The sequence below is a fragment of the Nicotiana tabacum genome, chromosome 10, assembly GCF_000715075.1.
Source record: "Nicotiana tabacum cultivar K326 chromosome 10, ASM71507v2, whole genome shotgun sequence".
NCBI lineage: Eukaryota > Viridiplantae > Streptophyta > Magnoliopsida > Solanales > Solanaceae > Nicotiana > Nicotiana tabacum.
The window spans coordinates 135,472,450-135,499,058 of record NC_134089.1 but is presented as its reverse complement, the minus strand read 5'-3'; the positions used below and the strand labels follow the sequence as shown (position 1 = coordinate 135,499,058).

At 35.5% G+C, this 26,609-nt stretch overlaps 3 protein-coding genes across 3 annotated transcripts; all 3 read left to right on the top strand.

The window, feature by feature from the left end:
• The first annotated feature begins 445 nt into the window (after positions 1-445).
• LOC107779064 (ethylene-responsive transcription factor ERF054-like) lies at positions 446-2,751 on the top strand. The gene has a single exon (XM_016599405.2). It carries the CDS (start codon positions 815-817, stop codon positions 2,057-2,059), a length of 1,245 nt encoding a protein of 414 aa, XP_016454891.1. The 5' UTR covers positions 446-814; the 3' UTR covers positions 2,060-2,751.
• A 1,156-nt stretch (positions 2,752-3,907) lies between these two features.
• On the top strand, positions 3,908-4,489 carry LOC142165405 (uncharacterized). The gene has a single exon (XM_075223969.1). The coding sequence runs from the start codon at positions 3,908-3,910 to the stop codon at positions 4,487-4,489; it is 582 nt and encodes a 193-aa protein (XP_075080070.1).
• Positions 4,490-19,736: 15,247 nt separating this feature from the next.
• On the top strand, positions 19,737-22,658 carry LOC107795891 (protochlorophyllide reductase, chloroplastic-like). Its single transcript, NM_001325612.1, is given in 5 exon segments — positions 19,737-19,868; positions 19,955-20,053; positions 20,831-21,362; positions 21,771-22,129; positions 22,238-22,658. Coding segments are annotated over 5 exon segments (1,200 nt in total). The 5' UTR covers positions 19,737-19,814; the 3' UTR covers positions 22,394-22,658.
• Positions 22,659-26,609: the final 3,951 nt, after the last annotated feature.

Here is a 26,609-nt window from a genome sequence, read left to right as displayed (position 1 = left end):
CAAATATGAAATATTTATAATTTCTTTCTACAAGAAGGAAAAGGCAATTATGATAAATATGTTGTCCTTTCCTTCAAGAGATAGAAAAATCAAATACGATAAGAAAATTAAGACAAACACTTAACAATTCTCCCCTTGTCAAATATACATTAATATATGTGTAAAATATACTCATATTATATATTAATATAGAAAAAAATATTTTATTAGTAATTATTTAGAAAGCGATTATACAAGATAGTTTTACGGAAAAAAATAGAAAGGGGATATAGTGGAAGGAGCAGAGCTGAAGAGGGTTGGAGTGGAAGCAACGGAACTACAGAAAAGAAGAAGCCGCGTGGGTCCAAATAAGCTTAGGAGTTGGATTTGGATGTTTCTACGCTCCTTTCAAATCCTTTTCATTTGCCCCCCGACTCTTCTTATATTTATTCTCATTTCCCCTTTCTCTCACAAATCTAAAAATCAACTTCCCCTCCCTCTCTCCCCTTCTTTTACTTCCTAATCCGCACCTTCATTTTCACGCTATAACAATTACAGTACCAATTTGGATTTTTCTTCTCTCTTTACTCGACGCCGCTCGCTCTCTCTTTCTCCCAAAAAATATCTCTTGATTGTTTGTTCACCAATTCACCTCTTTCTTTCCTCTGTTTTCTCTTAGTTTCAGACCACTTTTTTATTTTTTTCCAGCAAATTAAGATCTTGGCTTTGATTAAATACGGAGTGGGTTTTTCAAACCATCTCTAATTAATTCAAGAGTTGAGTTCAAGAGAGCGAGTGGCAAAATCGTGCTATTTCTGCAATTGAATACTTGACAATGGCTACGTCAGAGGATTATAGCAAATCAACAACAGCTATTAGAGAAGAAATGGATTGTGATAAAGGCAGGGATTTTGATGATAATACCCAACAAAGGAGGCCAGTTTTTGAAGAAGCTTCCATTTCACAGCGCCGTTTCAAGAAAATCAAAAGTCCCGAACGCCCACACCATTCTCAATCCCCTACTTCTTACTCTCAGCAACCGCTTTCACAATCCTCTGTTCCTTATAATAATCCCATATCTCCTCCTCCTCCGTCGCCGTCAAAGCTTGTTTTTCCTTTTTCTTTTGACGGAACACAACAGTCGATAGAAAATTTATATCAAATGAGACCAAACACAACTCCTCTGTTTCCCCCGCAGAACCAAAATCAGCAGCAAATGATCTCATTTTCACCTCAACAATGTCCTTACCCTCCGTATTTTGCAGGGGAGTTAGGACAATCACAAAATCAGCAGCAACTGTTGCAGTACTGGAATGAAACGCTAAATTTAAGTCCGAGGGGAAGAATGATGATGATGAGCAGATTAGGGCAAGATAGTAAGGGTTTGTTTAGGCCGCAATTACAACCTATTAATACGACGAAGCTTTACAGAGGAGTGAGACAGAGACATTGGGGTAAATGGGTTGCTGAAATTCGTCTTCCTCGAAATCGGACTCGTCTTTGGCTTGGTACTTTTGATACTGCTGAAGATGCAGCTATGGCTTATGATCGCGAGGCGTTTAAGCTTAGAGGAGAGAATGCTAAGCTCAATTTCCCTGAACTGTTTCTTGGTAAAGACAGAGAGGGACCGTCGATAGAAACTGTTGAATCAACTCATACAAAGCAGCCTGATCAAGAATCAGAAAGCCTTCAGTTGGAACCTTTAAATATAGAGTTACTACCTCCGCCTCCGCCTCTGCCTCCGCCACCACCTGAAGTTGATAATCAAGACGAGGACTCGGGAATGGGATCGAGCGAGGTGACTGCTTGTGATGAAGTTCAAGGTGTATCGTTACAATCAACTGAATTGGTATGGGGTGAAAATGAAATGGCTGAGGCTTGGTTTAATGCAATACCAGCAGGTTGGGGTCCAGGAAGTCCAGTTTGGGATGATTTAGACACAAATAATAGTAACTTCATTTTTCCTCCTAATTTTCACTTTGGGAATGTTCATTCTCATAATTCCGATCCTCACAATCAGCATATTCATGATAATACTGATCCATCTTCACCTTCTTGTCCTATGAGACCTTTCTTTTGAAAAGGTTCCACACTTCTCATACATTTGCCCTATTAGGATATTTAGGTGTTTCCCTTCTCCTCTCCTGTCCTAATCCATATCACGCGTTGGCCATAGGAGATCTGTTTTTAAATGATCTCCTCGGATTCATTCACCGGTTGAATATTTCTGGCCAAACCAGTGATTTCATATTGCATGTCTTAATTTTCATCTGGTTGCAGTGTTAAACCTGCAATAGCACAGCCTTTAACCCTTTACTTCCCTTGCATTTGGCTTTAGTGATTCTCTTTTGGACCCTATACCACTTGATCCTCCTTAGTTGTCATGTCCGCGAAATGGCTGCATATTTAAGGCCTTTTTTGCAGACAATTTTACATGTTTACTTCTTCATACATATGTATCACATTTTGTGAGATCATATGTTAGTATCATCGGTATTTAGTTGGTCATGTCGTTATATTTTCGCATTGGCAGTGTCTCATTTAGTGTAGTAAGTTTTGTTTTATGTAGTTTGCCTTTGTACCAATGTCAAGAGAGACAGTTTTATGATCTACTCTTGACGGTCCCTCCATCACGAGCTTAATTTTTGATTTGCGAGGATGGAGAAAATATAGCTAGAAGTGTCTGTACATGTTTGATCTTCACTTCAGATCTATATGTTGTAATTTGTTGTTGTTATTTATTGACAGTATTAGTTCAGTATTTCCTCTTCTGATTGATATTTTCATATGTTGGTATCTAGTGTACAAGAGAAGTAATTTTGTAACAAGCATGCCACAAAGCAGAACATACTGTCCTGCAAAAGGGTGTTAAAATAATGCTGCTCAACATATTCAAGAAACCTAGGTTCATGCATGGCATTAGCAAAAGCATCACTTTTAGTGTTTTGTTTTGTTTCCTTTCTTGTTCCTCTGTAAATAATGATGCTAACTAGTGGCGGAATCAAAACTTTCATCAAATATCTTTATATACACAATATAATTTTTGATACGAGGTTCGGTTGAACCCTTTTTGTCCACCTAGCTCCGCCCTTAGGTGATGGAAATATCTTCAAATATGCTAAGCTGGTCTGGCCACCACGTTTTTTCGCGACTTATATCATTAGTACTAGTATTAAAACCCGCGCGATGCGCGGATATTTTGATAGAGTATTAATCTTATGAAATTATAATATGATTTAATATATTTTAATAAAATTTAGTTGCTATTTTATTTTGTAATGCAGTGTGCATAAATATAATAAAATCTATATAAATTTAAAGGATACATATCATATGGTAATCAAATAAATTATTTGATTCTTATTTAATTCTTTAATAAATTAGCAAGTACTTAGTATTATTTATTTTTTACTAATGTGACTTTTTATTAACTTGTCAATTGTCCTAATATTTTGTCACTATTTCTTTTAATATAAAATAGATATATTTTTCTTACTCTAAAAATATTTTTACTTTTTTAAACTTATGTTATATTGTTTAAATTTTTAATTGTATAAATTTGTCAATAAATTTTTTGAGTACTATTTAAGTACCTTTTGTTATATTTAATTGATTTAAAGTATAAATATTCTCATATTATCTTTATTCTCTCTTTTCATACATTCTTTTCTACTATAATAGTTGATTTGTTTTTTATTAAATAATGTAATATTTAATAAAAAAAAACTAATCAACTATTACATGCAGGAAATTCCTATGGTCTGGGGGAGTTGAGGTGACAAAAAAAGCTCTAGTGGCATGGGATAAACTATGTCAACCAAAAGCAAGTGGGGGCTGTAATCTCCTAAATGTTGAGTTGTGGAATAAAGCTGCAATATGTAAGCTGCTATGGAACTTAGAGTATGGATTCAGCTATGGAACTTAGAGTATGGATTCATACTTATTATGGAAAAAGAAAGCCTGTAAAACACATGAAACTAAGCAAGCTTCATGGTTGGTACAGAAGATCTTGAAGGCAAAACAATACATGACTGATGTTGGGGCAAACTTGGATGAGATACTTGACAAGAAGAACATAACCATCAACTACATATACAAGATGTTGAAGCAGGATCACCAGAAGATGCCTTGGAGGAAGCTGATATGTAAAAATGGAGGTATGCCAAAGTGGATTTTTATTCTGTATGTGGCAATAATGGGAAAACTGGCTACAAGAGATAGATTAGGAAGATGGGGAATAACAAATGATCTACTATGTCCTATGTGCAACGAAGAAGAGGAAAGCATGAAACACTTATTTTTCAAGTGTATATACACAACAACAATATGGGAGAAACTACTGCAGTGGATGAATGTTAATAGACGACTGATGGAATGGAGTCAAGAAATAGAATGGGCATGCAACAACTTTCGAGGCAGATCAGCAAATGCAGAGATCTACAGAATAGCATTAGTAAGTTGTGTCTATTATGTATGGCAGGAGAGGAATCATAGAATTTTCAGAATTTAACTGAGACCAGCAGGAGTACTGATGAAGCAGATTATACAAATGGTCTGTGGAAGGGGATATACATTGTCAAGATTGAGAAGAAGATTAGAAGAGTTAAATTTCTACCCTTAAACGCAATTGTTAGCTCATAATTAGTAGGTAGGAAAATAGAAGTATAGGAGAAACTAATTCTGGGAAGATGTCCAGAATTAGTGTTTGTTTTTGCGATGTAATTTCGTTCCTTGGTAATAAAATATGATAATTACCAAAAAAAATGTAATATTTTTGTTACTAAATTATAATTTTTAATTCATTAAAACTAAAAAGAGATAAGCCTTTTATTATTTTTGCAAAACATCTACCAATATTTTTAATAATTTTTATTTTATGTTATATATATATATAATATCCTTATATTAAGTATAAATATCCTAATAATATTTTTATATTTTTGTATTATTCAATATGGAATTAGGAATTCTATTTATTAACTTTTATATATATATATATATATATATATATATATATATATATATATATATATATATATATAGAGAGAGAGAGAGAGAGAGAGAGAGAGAGAGAATTTTCTTATTAATAATACTTTTTGAGTATGTTTATTTATTATTTTTATTTTATGTTTAAATTAATTAAACGCATAAATTCTCTCACGTTATCTCTAATTTCCCTCTTTCTGTATTAGTTTCCCCTATTATAAATTTTATATAATTATTTTATTTAGTATTTAATCCAATAATAGATAACATAAAATAAAAGTGCATATGCCCATACTTTATAATTTACCAAAATTTCAGGTTATTTTTTTACATCTTTGGAGTTTTATTTTCCAATTCAAAAGCTTGGATAAGATTTGATTTATTTTATTTTTCAATTCAAAATTTTTGACAAATTTTGAATATGATTTGATTTAACAAAATAAATATAGAGAGGATATATAGATTATTTTTATATATTGTTAACATATAATATTCAAAATTAAATAATCAAAAATTTAATTTAGTAAATGGATTGCATATATAGTTCTTAACCGATTTTTTCCTTAGTTGACAATATCCCAAGCTACTAACTCTCCTTAATATTGCCAAGTAGCTTTTTAATAGCTTGCTACTTGACTTAACCATAATGCCAATATATATGGTAATTGTATTCCTTTAATATAGATATAGATATAGTTTTTTTTTATTTACTTTCATTCTTTTATTCTATTGCTCATATTAATATTTAAATTTACTAATAATAATATGCAGTATTATTTATTTATCATTTTATTTTATTTATTTATTTATGTGAAACTATGTTCTCTCGCACTATCTATACCCTATCTTACTATAATTTTTATATATTTTATTAAGTGTTTAATTCAATAATAGACAAAAAAGGAGCATGCGTTTATATTTTCTTATACTTCACCAAAAACTTGAGGTATTTTTTTTTCGTCCTTGTAGTTTTCCTTTCCTATTCAAAAGCTTGGATAAGATTTTATTTGTTTGTTTTTCCATTCAAAAGCTTGAAAAAGAATTGAGTTGATATGGCTTAAGAAAATAATATAAGATATATAGATTAATCTTATTATTATTAATTCTATGGCAAATTTTAAGGGAGATAGCGATAAGAAGGTATAGAATACATGTACGACATGTGTTTTACTTTATTAATCCTAAAAAAATACAATTAACTTTATGTAAAGAAAATTTTCTATAAAGAGCCAATATAAAATGGGATGCTTGGATGTTTGTTTCCCGAAATATCTGTGTAGTACAATATATAGTTAATTTTAATTTAATAAGGTTCCCAAGTGGCTTCTTAATAAATTTTCACTTATCTTGTTATAACTTGCCACTTGGCTTAATTAAAATTGGAAAATTTATTTCTTATATATATAAAGAGAGGTGTTTACATTTACTATTCATTTTTACCATATACATTATAGTACAATACAAATAAATATAAAAGTTATTCAATAGAAACTTTCGCTTATTACTCATATTTGAAAGTGTGTGTGTTTTATCCTAATTTTTTATAAAAAAATCTTATCTCAAAATTTTTACAACGATAGTTCCACTATCGGGTTTTTTTTACATGATGTTTCTAAAAAAATTATGAAATGGAAGAAAATGAATTATGTGGTTAGTAAATAATTATTAAAATAAAATTTTTATTTTTGGAAAGTTTTTGAATCTATTTGCAACGAAAATAGTATTCAATCTTATTTGATTTATACCATTAAATTAAATTTGATCAAATCTAATTTGCCTTACTTATTATTAGATCTTGTCTCTCAATATTTTTGGATTTTGTCCTAAAAATACCAAGTGACTTTTTTTCAGTACGCCACTTAACTTAATATTAAGCTTGACTACCCTCTTATTTTATGATTTTATCATAAAACTACTGATTTTGTTAATAACTATTACTTTTCTACGTGCCATAAGCAAAAATAAATTTATATTTATATTCAAATATTTTTATCTTCAAATTATCACTAACTATCACATTGAAAACTAAATTATAATTTATTTATTTTCAAAATATACATAACTCAAAAGGTCCTTCCATGATTTCTAGTTCCTAAACATACAGAAAATAAAACTCAACTCAAAATCATCCATAAAATCACCTATCTTAGATTAGATGGTTACCTCCATTTATGTAATTTAGCTCAAATTCATTTGTGTAATTTTGATCTTTGTGTAATTTGAAAACGGTATAAATATAAAATGTAGTTTGGGAATAATTTTACACTACTAAAATATTTTTATTTTTTTCTTCAAAAATATAAATCGATGCTAAGAGGTTTAGCTTTCAATCTGTATACATGTAAAATTCAATTAATTTGATTATACTAAAGCAATGCTATTAGTTTAATTTTTTAAGTACTTAATTTTAATTAGATGAAAATCCAATTAATAAATGTACTTGCGAACAGATTCCAAAATATAAGCTCCTTTCTAATTATGGTACAAAGTTGCCATTTGGAAACTTCATTGGTTAGAATTGAATTATCGATTCGAATTCTTTATAAGATTGTCATTAAGTTTTTTTCAATTATTTATCCTAAAATGCCAAGTGCTTTTTCTCCGTATGCCACTTGGCTTAACCACAATGCCAAGTATATATGGTAATTTTCTTGCTTTAATATAGATACAGATATAGATATAGATATGTGATGGTTCTGTCTTAGATATCCGACGTGACTCTTCCTCGGCAGATTTTTGTCTATTCCATACATTTTTAGATTTCTGTCTTTCATTTCCCAAAAACTTAGCTAACGTTATGGACATAAATTTGATTGAAACTTGAAAAAAAAAAAGAGTTTTTTAAGTTGTGATGAAAAATAACTTTTAAAAGTTGAAGTTGTGTTTGGACATGCATTTTATTTGAACAAAAGTTAAGTTTTGTGAGTAGAAGAAATTAAAATTTTCATCCAAAAATTGTCCTAACCAATTTTTGGAAACTTAAAAAATATTCCCCCGAAACGTGATCATATCACCTAAACAAACTATGTCTTCAGATTTTTTAAAAAAAATTGAAGCCAAAATCTATGACCAAACGTGAGCTTAGTTCTAGTTTGATATGCCTTGTTTATCTTGTGAAAGAAAAACTCAATTCTTCTTTAGGGAGTCTAGCTAGCTAGCTCTTACATTTAATAAATTGTACGGAAAGACAGATCCAACATATAAGTAATGGATATATAGCTATAATTTTTTTACATTTTAATTTATTTAAATTTTATTTTTAAAAGATTAAAATCCTAAAATATTATGGATTCATCCCGTGCAATGGGGGCTTAAACATTAAACCTCGTCCCATTATGAATAAACATCACTCAAGCATAAAGCAGCAAATTTGTTGGATTAATCAAAAAAACAAAAAGATAAAATAGTAAAAAAGAAAGAAAAAGTCAAATCATTTTATAATGTGTCGTTAGCACGCTTTTAATCCTCAATTATTTTGTTAATCCATAGAGTGGGACCAGTCGCCGACCCATGAAATCATCTTAATTTTACAGTTGGGACGTCATAACATCAATGCAGACTGTGATGAGAAAATGATATGCTTAAAAATTGTCAACTAATAATAATATAATAAAAAAAACAAAAATATCTTAAATGTTTAGTTATAGATTACGTTAAGTGGTCCTAACTTAGAACCAAAGCATGCCAAACATTTGATGTCATGGAGCGGCTGCAGCCTATTATCTCCGCAAAATAAAATTAATTCCCCTGCAATTTATTAATGACCTTATTACCTATCAAGCTTTCATTTTCCTTTAATTATATGTTTCTAAAATATGAATTTAACGTATATACACTAACAATTAAAAAAATATATACATCATTAGTAGTGCCGGCTCAATGGGGAGGCTACTAAAGTAATTGCTTTAGGTTCCCAAAGTTGAAGCCCCAAAATTGTTTATTTTTTTATATTATTTATATATTATTTGTTGATAAAGAGATTAGATTTTATACATTATTTTTTGGAATGTGATAGAGGTTATTCAGATAAATAACTGAATATTATAAACAAACATGCAATTTTTGAAAATGAATAACTTGATGACGACGTTGCAATTAAAAAAATAAAGTATCTTTTGAAGATGATTATTTCTTATAAAAAGTAAATAAACATATTTTTTTCGCTTCAAAATAGACTTGAATTATTCCGAATAAATTTTTTTGATATCTACTTATGGTACAAAATTGAGATTATAACATTATAAGATTTATAAAGACACCATCTTAACCATCAATATATGTTTCTTATAAAATATAATATAAGCCTTAGTGAGATTGAGTTACCGAGTATCTTTAATGGTGGGACCTAGCAGGTAACCGCGTGAACGATCAAGATACATACGAAAGGATTCGAATGCAATCGGAAACAAAACAAGAAACAAAAAAAATATATTATTAAATAATTTAAGTTCTCTGATTAAGGTTTGGTTTAGGCCATAACTTTCGTTAAGCCGCCTCTGATCATTAGCGATTTAACATGTTATTGTATGGGTCAAAATCTGACCGCTGCTGTCGAGATGGCCAACGTCCCGTCTAGGCGGTAAGGCAGTGAAAGACGACATGACCTATTCCACTTCCAACATTCTCGACACCCGTCGTGCCAAAAAGAAATGACGTTTAGAGGACGACCAAGACAGACATAGCGTAATAGAGCGTCGGATCAAGAACCTTCGATTATGGGAGCCTCTTTTCCTTTCTCATTTTTCTCTTTTCTGTAATCTCCATAACAAAAGGATGGAGGAAGCATTCAAAGAAGAACATGTAAATCAACCTCTCCCATCAGTTAATGGGAGCTACAATGAAAAGTTTCAATAAGATCGATTACCCCTATTTCAGCTCAGACCTTAATAATTTAATTATTAGTTTATTTTAAAGTTTTCTATATTTATAAAGTTAACATGAAAGGAATTATAATTATATTACATAATTTAAATAAAAAATAATTTATATAAGGTAAAACTGTTAAAGCCTTAAATATTAGGACTTTCTACCTAGCTCAATTAGGAAAAATTTAATAACCAAAAATATAAATTAATTTTAAAATCCTAAATATTAGGAAAATAACTTAATTTACAATTTTGGCTAATGTAAAATCTGTTTTAAAGGGTAAAAAAGGCGAACGATATTTCGCTAAGTGCCTTCGTACTTTTAATATAATATAGATATATTCTTATAAAACGATAAAGACTTTCATTGCACTGGATATGAGATCAAAATATATATTTTTAGAAATTTATACTTTTTTTTTATTATAACTCAAAGACACTGTTTAGCATTATTTATGTAATTTTTAAAAAAATATTTACTTTGACAAAAGGAACATGCGCAAAGTGCGTAATCTAAAACTAGCTAGACCAAAAGTTTAACGAGCATAAATTACGACGATGGGTTACTATTTCGATAAGTTCGAAATAACACCCTAAGGCCAAGGGCCTTCGCCAACAAGAAGAGTTCGACCTCGATCGAACTACGACGGGTTACTATCTCGATAAGTTCGAAATAACACCCTAAGGCCAAGGGCCTTCGCCAACAAGAAGAGTTCGACCTCGATCGAATGACGACAGGTTACTTTTTCGATAAGTTCGAAATAACACCCTAAGGTCAAGGGCCTTCGCCAACAATAAGAGTTCGACATCGATCGAACGACGACGGGTTACTATTTCGATAAGTTCGAAATAACACACTAAGGCCAAGGGCCTTCGCCAACAAGAAGAGTTCGACCTCGATCGAATGACGACGGGTTACTATTTCGATAAGTTCAAAATAACACTCTAAGGCCAAGGGCCTTCGCCAACAAGAAGAGTTCAACCTCGATCGAACGACGACGGGTTGTTATTTCGATAAGTTCGAAATAACACCCTAAGGCCAAGGGCCTTCGCCAACTAGAAGAGTCCGACCTCGATCGAACGACGACGGGTTGCTATTTCGATAAGTTCGAAATAACACCCTAAGGCCAAGGGCCTTCACCAACTAGAAGAGTTCGACCTCAATCGAACGACGACGGGTTACTATTTTGATAAGTTCGAAATAACATCCCAAGGCCAAGGGCCTTCTCCAACAAGAAGAGTTCGACCTCGATCGAACGACGACGGGTTGCTATTTCGATAAGTTCGAAATAACGCCCTAAGGCCAAGGGCCTTCGCCAACAAGAAGAGTTTGACCTCGATCGAACGATGACGGGTTACTATTTCGATAAGTTTGAAATAACGCCCTAAGGCCAAGAGCCTTCGCCGACAAGAAGAGTTCAACTACAATCGAACGATGACGGGTTACTATTTCGATAAGTTCGAAATAACACCCTAAGGCCAAGGGCCTTCGCCAACAAGAAGAGTTCGATCTCGATCGAATGACGACGGGTTACTATTTCGATAAGTTCAAAATCACACCCTCAAGACCGCGGGCCATTGCCAAAGAGAAAATTCGAAATATTCCTAACGCCAAAAGCCGTCAGGAAATATAAAGGGAAAGAAAAACTGGGACTCGCCATACGGGCATCTACCTCGCACCAAAGCCATAAACAGCAAAAACAAAGGTGAAGTACAAGGCAAATAACGAAAAACTCTTATTTATACAAAGTCATTGCGCGAACAATCGCAGCTTACATACGGCCCAAGCCAACAATAAAAGAAAAAAGAAAGAAAAGGAAAGGGGAAAGAAACAACGACAACAGACGACGAACAAATAAAAAAACGAAACTGAACTGAAATTGAGAATAGACAAAGAAGACATTCTTCATTCGGCGTCATCACCGCCATCATAATCACCATCTCCAAGAAGTCCTCCCTCATCATCATCAGCGCCCTCGTCGGCTTCCGGAGTCGCAGAGTCATAACCACAGTTGACACGAGCCTCTCGCGCCTTTGCCCACGCTCCTTCGTATGCGGCCTCAGTAACATTGCTCGCTTTCCACAACTCTTGTATATATCCCGCTGGGCTTCGGCATGAACCCAAAGCTCATGCAATTGACGGGGAACCGCAGCGGAGGAAGACTCCATTTGAGCCAACAGTTGCTCCTTCTCAGTCTCAAGCGCAGCGACCTAATCTTCTAAGGATGACGCATCCCGGTCAATATCACTTATACGCTCCTCGAGCCTCGCTTCCATCAGTGTGGCCATCGCCCTCTCCGACTCCTGCTCTGACTGGAGAACGCAGATAGTGGCTTTTAAAGCCGCCGCCTTTGCCGAAGCCGCTGACCAGGAACTCTCGATACTTTCCAACCCGGCAACCTTCCTTTCCAACTCGTCCAACTTTCCCATCCACTCTGCACTCATCGCCTCGACCTTGATAAGATTCTGATCCATCTCGGCATGCATCAAACTCAGTTTCCCCTGCAGATGTTCGCACTCTGCGGCTACCCCTTGCCTAACTCAAGCTCTTCATCCTTCGCGCGAAGCTGCTCCTCGAGCACACTATTCCTGCGAATCGCCTCCATCAACTGCTGGTCTCTCTTCTCCAATTCCTCGCCGAGGGATCGAGCACCTGGATTCTCCCTCAGCCGCTCGTGCATCTCACGGCACTTGTGCGATATTTCTCCAACATCTTCAAGAAAATCTTGGCCCGAATGTCAGCCTTGCGCATACTCTTTACTTCCACTATGTACGTCTGAAAAACGAGAAGATGGGTCAAAACCATATCACCAAGAAAAATGAGAGAAGTATAAAAGAAAAGCGTAACATACTCTCAAGCCAATAACGGCCACTTCATTCATCAAGTCGCTGTCAGGAACGTTCCGGAGAGCCGCGTTCTCGGCAGCGGAGCACAACATGTCGAACTGCGGCACCAAATCCTTCGTATCCCCCAAGAGATTAACATCCGAAGGGATCTCGAGAATACGGGTCGGGTTTCCCACACGAACCACTGAGTGGGTAATACCCTCCTCGACCATCCTGATATCGTCAGGATCAAGGTCCGACTCGGATTCATAATCGTCGACCACAACGCGCTTTCCTCTTTCAGCAGCGGAAAAAGCACGACCAAGTGCGGAGGACGAAGGTACGTCCGACACCACTGCAGTGGCCCCAGAAATCTGGCCCTCCGTCACAGCAGGTTGCTGATCAGCGACAGCGGCAGGAATCTCCGTCGACGGAGCAGATGCGACGGCTAACTCCATTTCTATGGGCGGAGTGGTATCAATCCCCGCCCCAGGTCCTGTCAAGGGAGAGTCGTCCAGTTGGAGGGTTTGACTCGAATTCCACTCGTCGCCTCTTAGACGACCCTTCTTCTTCCTCAACACGGGGAGATCCACCCGTCGGACGAGCGACACGAGTGGGGACTTCAGTTTGAGAAGCGGGCTCCGCAGGAATAACCACAACTGCAGATTCAACTGAAGCAGCCCTCGACGAAGACCGAGTGGCAGGTGCTGTAGCCGGGCGAGCAGATGATGCAGGCTGATGAAAAGCTAACGGAGGAGCCCTCGCTCTCCGCACTCTCCCTTGCATCGACAAACGTCGCATAAGAACTAAGTAAAAAGAGAGGAAGAATGGCAAACAGAAATGACATCTCACCTGTAAGGGGCCTGTGTCCGAATCTTTCATAAAAGGACGACCATGTGCGAACCCCCACCGTATGGGGAAGGATGGCACTCACCCATTCGTGGATACCTTCGACAGACGGAGGGGGCAATTTCTCAGCTGCAAAGACATGATAAGGTTTAGTACCGTAACAGAAAATGGTCGGGCATCTCACCGACTAAAAATACAAGATACTTACGCGCAAAGTTCCACTTCTCAGGAAATCCCGTTGGATTTGCCACAATGTGCTCGGTTCACAGGTAAAAATAATTCTCGTAGAAATGACGGTTAGTCCTGTCGTCCATCTTCACCACCAGACTCTTCGACCCCCGAGGACGCATGTGAATCATTGTGCCGCGAATAAGTTGAGGGGCGAAGATGTTGAGCATATGATCCAAAGTGATCTCATGACCGGCGAGTTCCGCGAACTTAAGCAACATAAGGAACAGCTTGTACAAGTACGACGAAAGTTGGGCGGGGCATACTTCGTAAAAACGGCAGAAATCCACCACCAACAGAGGGAGAGGAAGTGTGTATCCAATAAGAAAGGGGTAGGCATAGAACACGCAGTACCCGGGGCGGTCAAAATGGACTATGTCATTCCCTTCCGCCGACCGCATATCAATGTAATTGGGGATTCCCCACCGAGCTTTCAACTCTGCAATGTCTTCTTCTCTTATGATGGAGTGGATAGGTTCCGGTTCCACCCCACACGTGAGTGAAGAAGTCGGTCAATTGTCTCCCAGGGCGAGGCAGGATCTCAACTACCGACGGGACCTCCTCATCTTCCACCACTTCTGCCCCTCCAGTGGCCGGAGCAACATTTTCCGGTGCCGGAATTGTGATAGGGAGATCAGTGCGAGAGGAATCACCAGCCATTTTGTCAAGATGATGTGGCAAAAAGACAATGGAAAGAAAAGACATAGTTCTTTCAAGCAAAGGGCAAAGGAGTGTGTCAATCGAACGATGTGTTCCTCCTATTTATAAGAGACATAAATTTCCCAAACACGAAACCCAAGAGTCGCTAATCGAATCTGATAGGGCACGGAACGTTTCGGTTTCTCAGGAACGTGTGTCATAATGGCGGTAACCACGAAACAACGCTTCAGTGCCAAACGACATTTCGGTTCCGAAACAGCCGCAACGGTCTAAAGATATCGAAAGAACGTTGTCGTCTCACTTGAAACCTAAAAAGTGTAACTACGGAACAAGCAGTTAGATTTCTCTCGAACTCGAAGCAATCATGATCCGTCTGCCTGGCCCGACAAGGGACGACCCTGACAGTTATAGCAAGTAATTATTTTCTATTTTAGGTTGATATTCTATTTTATATGAACATTTACGCATAGTTATATCATTTAAATAATTAATATATAGAAGTTAGGCTCTTTTAAGTATACACAGAGATATTGACATATGATTGAGCGTGTTTATGAGCGAGGACAAAAACAAAATCCTAGGACCGGGCAATAAAATTTTGATATTTAAAAACTTCTAGAGTATTCAACAATCATCCATAAACATAGGACTATATTTTATTTAGATGTTTGTTTGACTGTGTATTCATTGTGACAATTTTTACGATTATTGCATCTGACAAGAGAAACGTCGAGAGGAGTTAATTAGAAACATTCCAAGTCCACACTATTTTAATTAAAAAAGAGATTTTTTCTTTTCTATATCATATATAAAATCATATTACCAAAAATGTGCATAGTTTCTAATTTACCCGCCTTGTCCACATTTTTTCTACAGTTATTATACTAATTATTAAATACTAATTAATAGTAGTTGAATATTCCTAATTTGTCGAGCTAAAATTGAGGAACAGAATATTCTAAAAAGATTTGGCGTAAATCAGATTAAATCATATTCTTCCAGATATTCCTATTTAGGCGCGCTACAATTATGGAAGTAAATATTCTTCCAGATATTTTCCACCATTAATAGCCATTAAAAAGCTTGAAAGCTTTGAATTCAAATTTAGGTTTTCAAAAATCATTATTTGTTTGGATTGGGTGTTGTTGAAAATAATCGGGAATATGGTTTGGAGTTTATATCTCAATTTTGAGGGGTTTTGGTGAAGATTAGACTTGGTTTTGACTGAATTTCATATTGAAACTCGAAGAAGAAGAAGAAGAAGAAGAAGAAGAAGAAGAAGAAGAAGAAGAAGAAGAAGAAGAAGAAGAAAAAGAGGACATATTGCAGAAATTGTAGATAACTAAAACTCTTACAAATCTTATGAAAAAACGCAATTATGTCAAAAATCACAATTATGCTATAATTGGATGGAATTGGGATATAAAAATTCAATGTACCCAGTTTGTAGATATTTTGTAGATAAATTATAGATTATTTATATTCTGATTGTAGATGCTTTGTTTTCTGTTTTCACAAATCAAAAATGACTAAAACTTCTACAAATCTTCTGCAAAAAACACAATTACGTCGAAAATGCCAGTTATACTACAATCGAATGAGAATTGGGATATTAAAATTCAATGTACCCAGTTTGTAGATATTTTGTAGATAAATTGTAGATTATTTGTATTCTGATTGTAGATGCATTGTTTTCTGTTTCACAAATCCAAAACGATTAAAACTCCTACAAAATCTTATGCAAAAAATGCAATTATGTCGAAAATACCAATTAAGCTACAATTGAATGAGAATTGAGATATTAAAATTCACTGTACCCAGTTTGTAGATAAATTGTAGATTATTTGTATTCTGATTGTAGATGCTTTGTTTTCTGTTTTCACAAATCAAAAACGACTAAAACTTCTACAAATCTTCTGCAAAAAATAGTCTACAATTTTTCTACAATTGCTACAAATCTTCTTCTTCTTCTTCTTCTTCTTCTTCTTCTTCTTCTTCTTCTTCTTCTTCTTCTTCTTCTTCTTCTTCTTCTTCTTCTTCGAGTTTCAATCTGAAATTCAGCCAAAACCAAGTCTAAATCTTCACCAAAACCTCTCAAAATTGAGATATAAACTCCAAAACATATTCCCAATTATTTACAACAACATCCAATCAAAACAAATAATGATTTTTGAAAACTCAAATTTGAATTCAAAGCTTCAAAGCTTTTTAATGGCTGTCAATGGTGGAATTGTTGCTCTCTTGTCTCTTTGAAGGTTTGTTCTTCTTCATTGAGAAAATTTGAAGCTGAAGGTAAATGTGTGTATGAACTTTGAAGATTTGACTTCAATTTTGATAAACTTTGTTGTTCTTCATTGATGAACTTCAACTGGAGTAAAATGGGGAACCAACTTTGTTGAAGGGTTTCTTCAATTTTCTGTGAATTTAGAGGGAGAATTTGGTTTCAGAAGATGGAAAATAGTAAAAAGAACGTGGGTATGGGTAAAACGTGGGTAGGACTGAGGGGTTAGGAGAGAGAAACGTGCAGATTCCTTTAATTAAGGAGTAAAAAATGTACAATTAATTATACCCTTAATTAATTATGGTATAAAATTGATAATTTGGTATACTAAGTGTAATTAAGTCAAACCTTAAACATTGAGGGTAATAAGGTTTCCTATGTGGCATAGAAATGTAAAAATTCCATTAAAAATAGTGTTCAAAAGAATTGTTTCAATTTCTGCTAGAAAAATGAAATAGGATCTAAAAAAAAGGGTGAAATTCAAAAATAGCCAGATTTACAACTGGTAATTGAAAAATGGGAATTTTTCATAAAGCACCATCTTTTTGGCCTAATTAGTCATTTATAGATACCCTTTGCTATATTACGTGTTATAGATACCTTTTATATTTTTATACAATGTATTTCATGTATTTAAGCTGTTGTATTCATTAATACAACCAAAAATATAGGCGTACAATCTGGAATTCCAGCTAAGTTTGACATGTATTTAGCTGTATTCAAGCGACATTAACATTAAATACAGTAAAGTATATGCGCTAAAAACAGAAGGAAATAAAATCACATGATATTCTCCTAATTTAACTCAACGAACTAAAACGATCCCTCATTAATCTGTATTTGAAAAATACATAATAAAGATTATAGCTGAATAAAGAGAAATGCATATAAATAATATAGTTGAATACAACAAAATACACCTTAATTCATCTGAATAAAATACTTGAATACAACAAAAATACAACTGAATACAGCTGAATAAACTCTTGAATGCAACAAAATACAACTAACTTCTGCTGAATAAAATAGTTGAATATAATTAACTACAACTGAATACAGTTGTATAAAACACTTGAATACAACTAACTATTGCTGAATAAAATAGTTAAATACAACTGATTAAACCTGAATACAAGTGAATACAGCTGAAGAATACATTCGAATACAACTGAATACAAATAGGTGATTTGGGCGATCTAGAGAGAGAAACAGGCCTATGGCTTCGCCGGCCGGCGACCAACCATTAATTCCGGCTGGTCAGCCCCGTAACACATCTACAAAAACCCTTTGTTGGGTTTAGATTTTCAAGGGATGCATAAAGCATTGGAAGGCTTTCTCAAAATGGAACCCGTCGGACAGTGGCCTATCCTCTTTTCCCTTTCTACTTCTGCAGCTATGGCGTCTACAGTAATTCGTAGATTTACAAACAAACTTCTTAAAAATCCTTCTTTTTTTTTTCTTCTCCACTTTCATTCCTCAGCCTTGTTATGACTTATTTAAGGTTTTCTGATGATAACGTTGGTGACACGGAGCAGAAAATTGAGAATTTGGGTGGGAGAAGAGTTAAGAAACTAGGGTTTGTGGGAGAAGAGAGTCTGGTTGTATGCAAATAGAGAGAGATTGTATTGGGGTTTGCAGATACGCGATAATTATGTGAGAGAAAATACAAAAAGGGAGAGAAAAATAATATTTAGCATATATGGTGCCTTAATTGTAGGATGTAACTCTATTTAGATTTTTTTGCTATAAAGGATAAAAGGTATTTATAGGATGTAATATTTTAAAATGGTATTTATTTAAAATAAATAGGGTACTAAGGTTTTCTATAGGGTGTAAAAATTCCTTGAAAAATAGTCACAGTTTCAAAAGTAATCGAAATTTAGACACATTTCATGTAAAGATAAATCTGAACAAAAATACTGTTCAAAATTCGTAAATATTCCAGCATAATATGCTGGAGTTCGAATTTTTTACATATGAACTTCCTACATAATATGCTGGAATTTTATAATGTACTGGAGTTCCATCATAATATGCTGGAAATTTATATGCAGGAGCTCTATAATCCATTATATATTATGCTAGAACTTTCCGCGTTTCAGCAAAATAATGGTTAGTTTTTAATGACTTCACAAATACTAGCTATTTTTCAATTACCAGTCCGAAAATTGGCCCATGCTATTTCCATCCCCAAAATAGCCTAGCGCTTGGTCATCTGAGAAGTCCATCCTACCCCCGACGAACAACTCCAAAAATACTTGAGACCTATATAAAAGAGGAAAAAGAATGAAAGGGCAAATTATGGCAAGCCCAATAATTTACTCCCTCCACCACATTTTATATGACGTTCTCCTCTTCGTAGTTTATTCCGAAAAGAATACTTTTTGTTTGTTGGAAACAACTTAATCTTAGAATTCCTATTTCACGTTAATGACATGATTTTGAATTAAAAAAATATCATAACATATTTAAAATAACACGTTTCAAAGATTTATTTTTTCCCTAAATTCCGTGCACGGTCTAATACCTTCACATAAATGAAAGAGTATTAGCCTAAGGATGAAGATTACACAAGGGGCGGAAAGGTCTATCACTGATGTCCTCGTTGTATTAAATTGGTGATGTCCCCTTCGTTATTGAATTGGATATTATGGTCACACTTGGATTATTTTCCCTTGTCGATCTTCTCCTTAGTTTATGTCCTAGTAGTAGTTATTTTGCCTTAGGTTATATTATATGCATCATTCCTCGTTAAGCATATTCCTTGATGTCTTTCGTCCGAAATACGTTAATTTATTTTAAAAGAAATTGAGAAGTAATGTTCCTGTATCACAAATATAACATTTTGGCCCAGCCCAGTTCTATCAGCATATGCTGCCAGTAAATACTTTAACTAAATATCAAGGAGAATCCAAAACTCAAGCATTGATTGGTTAGAGGAAGCTGACATGGCATCTCCAGATTACCATCTTATCCTTGCCCCAAAACCCATTCTCCTTAATTAATAGTACAATCCTTTATAGAAGAACACAAACTTCCAAACCCACTCTCCAGCTCAAACTACAAAAATCACAAAACCACCTTCATAATAGAGTTGTAACAAGAGTTGAGTGAAAAACCATTGAATAGTAGGTTCAAAAATGGCTCTCCAAGCAGCATCTCTGCTTCCTTCTGCATTTTCTATCCACAAAGAGGTGGGCTGCAAATTTTCCAGCTCTTTAACACTTGGCTCTCTTAATTACTCACCTGAAATTTTAACAACATCTTCCAATTGTGGCAGGGTAAATCATGTGCTACTCTCAAGGACAGTAGCCTCTTTGGAGTTGCATTATCTTACAATCAAAAATCTAAGTTCATTCCTCCTGCTGCATGGAACAAGGTACCCCACTCATTATACACAGTCTGCAAATTTAGTTTTCTTATATTTAGAGTGCTAGTTGTTGAATAATTCTCTACTAAGATGAACATGTATATTATATCCCAAGAAGCACAATTAGAGTAAGTTCTCATCACGGAAAGCCATTTTAAAAGGGCAGCCTGGTGCACAAGCAGAGTATTTAAACTCTATGAGTTCAAACTAATTGTATTTTTTAAGTTATAGGTTCATATATACTATTTCTTGAAATTTTAGTGAATTTTTACACTTAAATTTATATGCCGCATCGAAAGTACTGCGTCAGATGAACCCAATACTTTCAAGCTACATCTGCCCCTGTGCCCAACACAATCTATGTTCATGCAGGATCCGGAAAAGTGTTGCACCCCAAGGGGTGTGATGTAGACAGCCTACCCTAATTTAAGCATTAGTGACTGCTTTTACGGCTCGAACCCGTGACTTATAGGTCACATAGAGACAACTTCACCGTTACTCCAAAGCTCCCCTTCTCATGGAAAGCCATTTTAGGAATATCAAAATACTTAGCAGAGTGCAGCCATTTTAGAAGAAAGATTACCTCTTGAGGTCATCACAATATTTTCAAGCTGCATAAGCAGTACAAATGTTTAAGAGTTCCAAATTCTTTTTTGGGTCTATTTAGAACGTATGACTGATGTCTTTTTACGGTTTTGGTTATCTAACATTTCTCACTTCATATGTACTGCTTAATAGAATTATAGAGAATGAGATAAACTAATATCATTGCATATCATGTAATAGGAATTGACAAAGAAAATAGCAGCTGTACCTATTAGAGCACAAATAGCCGCTACCACACCAGCAGTCAACCAGTCTACCTCAGAACAGAAGAAAACCCTCAGGAAAGGCAATGTGATAATTACCGGAGCCTCCTCTGGTTTAGGACTAGCTACAGCAAAGGCTATAGGTGAAACAGGAGAGTGGCACGTTATAATGGCCTGCAGGGACTTCCTTAAGGCTGAGAAAGCAGCAAAATCCGTGGGCATTCCAAAGGAAAACTACACTGTCATGCATCTGGATCTCGCTTCCCTTGAAAGCGTCCGCCAATTTGTAGATACTTTCCGACGTTCAGGGAGGCCACTTGATGCGCTAGTCTGCAATGCCGCAGTGTACTTGCCGACTGCTAAAGAGCCAACTTTTACTGCTGACGGGTTTGAGCTTAGTGTGGGTACCAACCATCTTGGACATTTCCTGCTTTCAAGGTTGCTGCTAGATGACCTCAAGCAATCAGATTACCCACAAAAGCGCCTTATAATTGTTGGCTCCATTACAGGTACTGGTCTCAAACTGGTAGCTTATGCTCTGATGTCCAGCATACTCGACTTCATTGAGCAACTTAATTTCAGGTCACTACCAGTAAGCTAGGAACAAATTATCAATGCTGCAAAGCTAGAACTCCACAATTAGCATATCTAGATATTCTTTTTTACAAGTAATTAAGCATTAACATACTTAGATATACACAAGACAGAGAATCGAGAAACTACACATATTTCATGATACATCACTAAAATGCTGGACAGCATATGATGGAAGCATGATAGATTTCATAGATGCCCTACAGAAATAAGATAGTGACAAACACTTTTTTGCTCTTTGGGCTTCTGAATTTTCATATTAAAGGAATTTCCATATTAAAGGAAACCCAAAATGATTCTAAGACTTAATTTTTCTGAATCAGGAAACACAAACACTTTGGCTGGAAACGTACCGCCAAAGGCTAATCTTGGAGATCTACGAGGACTATCAGGAGGGTTGAATAGTTTAAACTGCTCACCCATGATTGATGGAGGAGAATTTGACGGCGCCAAAGCCTACAAAGACAGCAAAGTCTGTAACATGCTTACCATGCAAGAGTTTCATAGGCGTTTCCACGAGGAGACTGGCATTGCCTTTGCGTCCCTCTATCCCGGCTGCATTGCTGAAACTGGTTTGTTTAGGAATCACATTCCCTTGTTCAGGGCTCTCTTCCCACCATTTCAGAAGTACATTACCAAAGGCTATGTATCTGAAGCAGAAGCAGGAAAAAGACTTGCACAGGTTAGTCAAAATTAGCAAACTTGGACACCTTTATCCCTTGCATTTTCACAGACTGAATCATAAACTAGTTCATGAAGAATACCACTGAAACATCCGTGCTAAATTCAGGTCGTACGTGATCCAAGCCTTTCAAAGTCTGGTGTCTACTGGAGTTGGAACAACACCTCCTCCTCGTTTGAGAACCAGCTCTCAAAAGAAGCCAGTGATGCAGAAAAGGCACGAAAGCTATGGGAGGTCAGTGAGAAGCTTGTTGGACTGGCTTAAATGGACTGGCAAGGGCGTGGCTTTCTGTTCCCATCCAAGTCAGGAGAAGATGTATATATGAGATCACTAGAGTTCATTTCTCAAGTACTTTTTGGTATTTGTTGGTTAATTTCACCAATATAGAGTTTTCAAGTAGGTATTCTTGGTAAAGATATGAACTACTCAATGTAAGATTTGTAAGCATAACATTTTCAAGTGTTGGTCCAGCAAGTATAAAACTGGAGATACCTGCACTGAATTGATCAAACAAAGAGTCTATGATCCATCACGCCATTTGCCAAATTAAGATAAAAAGACTCTGGCATTTCGAAATACCCATTAAAAGCTAGACGCACTACTTGTTACTCTTCAGAATTTTTCAGTTGGCATCTTCTTTTCTCAGCTTTAAAGTTTTTTTGCTATATGAATAGCAGTACAAATGCATAAATTAATAAAAAAAATTAGGTATGAAAATACACTACAGAATTGGCACAGACATTTATGATCTATCAGTCAGTAATGTGATATGGAGTGCATGAGAAAAATCCAAGCTCTAAAACAGCTCGCCTACCACATATAGTGTAAATTATTCCCCTATCGAAGTTCAAAATATCATCAATTCCCAAGTCCAACCTGAGCTGATACACAATTGAATGGAAACCTCAAGATACTAGATATCTCCTAATACAACAACATAATGCATTCGGTCTTGCTTGAAGAACAGAAAGTTACTACATTGCAATCACTCAACAGGCAAAGCCATGCAACCACATCCTTTATTCTCTTCCCAAAACAGCCTTCAATTTTGTTATAACCAAATTATATACTTCTAGGATCAAGACAGAAGTTTTCATTATATAGTAAGCATATAAAACAAATTGGAAGGGAACAAGTATATCTTTCTTTCTTTTTGCTTGGTATACTGAATAAAAAGAGGAGGGAGAGTTATTAAAAAAAAGGGGGAAGAGTTGGAAGAAGGACAAATCTAGTGTCTGTTTCTGTGACATGGTGCTCATGAAGATATATCAATTCGGAATCTCCTTGAATAAATTACTGTAGCTCTAAGGAGATTGAACACATCTCAATGCTTGTAAGTAAGCAAACCAAAAACTTGTGTAAAATGAAAAAGAAAAAAAAAACACTAAATTCTTTATACAAGGAAGGATAGATATCTGCAGAACTGGAAAGCAGCGGACTACTGTTATTCAGACAAAACTAAAACAATTCTTAAAGATTGGTTCCACATGTTCTACAATGGACATACACCCCTATCTTCTTTTCTCCCCTGCCCTCATCCTTCTACAAACCCGAATCAAGAAACTCACATAACAACTATATAATCATCATACCTCAGAATTCTTTTGCATGTAAACAAGGATCTGAAACCACAACAAAAAAAATGGGACTTAGTGGAAACATCAACAAACATAAATTTTATAAGATAACAGAATAGAACTTGACCTGAGCCGAGGGTCTCTTGAAAAGAGTCTCTCTACCTGCACAAGGTAAGGGCAAGGTCTGCGTACACACTACCTACCCCAGACGCCACATGTGGGAATATACTGGGTATGTTGTTGTTGTTGTAATATAATTGAACTTGATTCCTCATTTTATTTCCAAATCGCCAGATTTTTATGTAATGGGCTTCTAGATTGATTCCTTCAAAAATTTCTCGCCTTTGCAAGCTTTGCAGAGTAACCTTGGACCCACTGATAACCCGGGCTACCATATTTGATGCATCCATTAAGGTTGAATGGTTAATAGTGGATGCTTGAATAGTTCCAAATGGCAGTGAACGGGAAGTCTGGGTGACTGGAGCTCCTTTGCGCTTCCTAAACTTGGTTTGTGCTCATCATTTTCTTTTCTTTTTTTTTTGGGGGGGAGGGGGGAGGAGTTGTGAATCTCTGTTCCTGTCATGATCATCATTTTCACTCTCATTTGGATCAGATCGCTCAGGTTCAGTCCCCTGACTGCTTCTTCTTCTTCTTGAATAAGCATTGTGATAGTTGGGAGATGTTCTTTGTGCAGAGGGAGCAGCTATGTCGTTTCCAACTTTGCACCTCTTAATTAGTGCTTCAGATTGGCGTTGAGAAATTTGGGCAATGGATGCTTGAATCTGTTCAATAAAACACAAGGCATGTATCAGGTCTATATGTCTAGCCCCCAAAACATATGGTGAAGTGTTAATCATGAAAGAAAAGTTAAATATATATCTACGTCCATTGCAATTAACAGTTTATGTGCACAGTTATTTATAATCTACTTAGTATGCATTAAAGTGAATTGGACTATCGGATAGGCATATTATCACACATGAGAACAAGTGTTTGACAAACAATTGTAAAAAAATCTTCCATTTCATTCTCAGATTCTCAAATACAAGGAGAACATAGCCTTTTAAAGTTGGATTAACATGTTGTGTCAATAGGAGCACTTGGAGTGAGTTACCAAAGAGCTTATACTGGACACATTAAGAACTTCATTTACTAAGAACGCAGCTCCATAGTAGGCGTCCTAGTTTCCAAATAAGAGTTCTTTTGTAGAATGACATCTTTTAGATCTCAGTGATAAAAGGGAGAAAACAGAATCTATTACATTATAGAGAATATATCATCAATAGATTCAGTTCTATTAATTCATAACAACTAAATTCAACATGCATGGACCTGTAATGACTATGCATAGATCACCTCTATATGTGTGTTCTGTTCCAGTAACAACTTTGACTCTGTAAACAAAAGAGGATAGACGGAAAACAAGAACTAAAAACATGCAAACAAATACATGTCCATTCAAGAATGAGAATTTCAGGTGCTTCTTCAACTGACCTGTTCATTGAGTGCCCGTTCCTCTTCAAGAAAGACAAGCTCCTGAAACAAGATATTCCAAAAAGTAACAGACAAGTTTCATCAAAAACAGAAGAGGAAAGGAATAGAGGCCTCTAGTGGTTTTGTATTTCTTCTTTTTCCCGTAGTGTCCCTTCTTTTTCCATTTTAAAGGCGGGGGAGGGGGTTCATTAAGTTGCACAATATTAATTAAGGAAATACCTCCTCTTCGTACTTCTCAACATCCGGATATATTGCCTCAATTAAGGTATCAAATCTAGGATAATCTCTCAGTGACTGTTGGCTAGCACTATGTGTGCGGCAAGGAGGGTATTCATTATTCCTGTAAAAGCGCGACTATAACTAAAATGCAGAGTAGTTTTCAGGTAATTCTTGGCTTCTAACGACTAGTTGAATCACAAGACTGACTTTATGCATTAGATACCCCAGTCTCATTGATTTATCTATGCATTCCCTGCAAAAACGGTTGACATCCCATCACAACCCATTCTCTTGATAATACCTGTGCATGCAGTGCGGACAGCCAAGGGTAAAAAGCTATTGGACTCTGTGGTCTTCCTCCAACACGTAACAAATTAGTAATCAAATCTAGTACTATTAAGTAGTGGAACTCCAGTGCAGCTGTGATTGATTGATTTAGAGCTCCACATAGACTAAGCGAGAACCGAAAACGAAAACAATTGGCTTCTCATAGCATATAGGAAAAAGTAAGACCAGGAATACAACATGGTTATTGAAAGTATTACAGTCATTTTAGCTGTTCATTAAGTTACCAAAGTCCAAAGAGTAGCCAGCAAATATTGATGAAACAAAACTAAACCAATTGAAACCTGCGTTTGGTAGTTTCCTTTTCCTATGAAGGTATCTAGTAGTTATCCTTTTCCATTCTTCACAGGAAACATGAATTACTAACACTTGCTGCTTGAGGATAAAAAAGAAAGAAGTTACTTTTGAAGAAGCTGCAGATAACGAATCAATTCGGGAAGGTTCAAAATGATGCTCTAGCTGCAAGACATAGAAAGGATAAGCGAATGAGATTTCTCGGGCGAACTAGCTAAATAGTCAACTAGTGTTCTGCTTTATGATAATATATCGGGCACAAGAAAGCACACTTGAGAGTTTATACCTTTGATTTAGAACTGAGGTGGAAGACAACTGCACAAAATACCACGAGAAACTCAGGCGAGTAAGGATAGAAGCATCATATTGGGAAGTTCTCTTGTCAAGCTATAAACAAGAAGTAAAAGATGTATTTTTGGGAGAACCTGGATTCGTTTTTCATGAGCAGAACTTACCTCATGTTTACACGTCCTTCAGAGGAGTAAAATCATCATTGTCTTTCCAGTATTCCATTTTGCCACAGTACTGAAGGTTTAAAAATCTAAGACAAC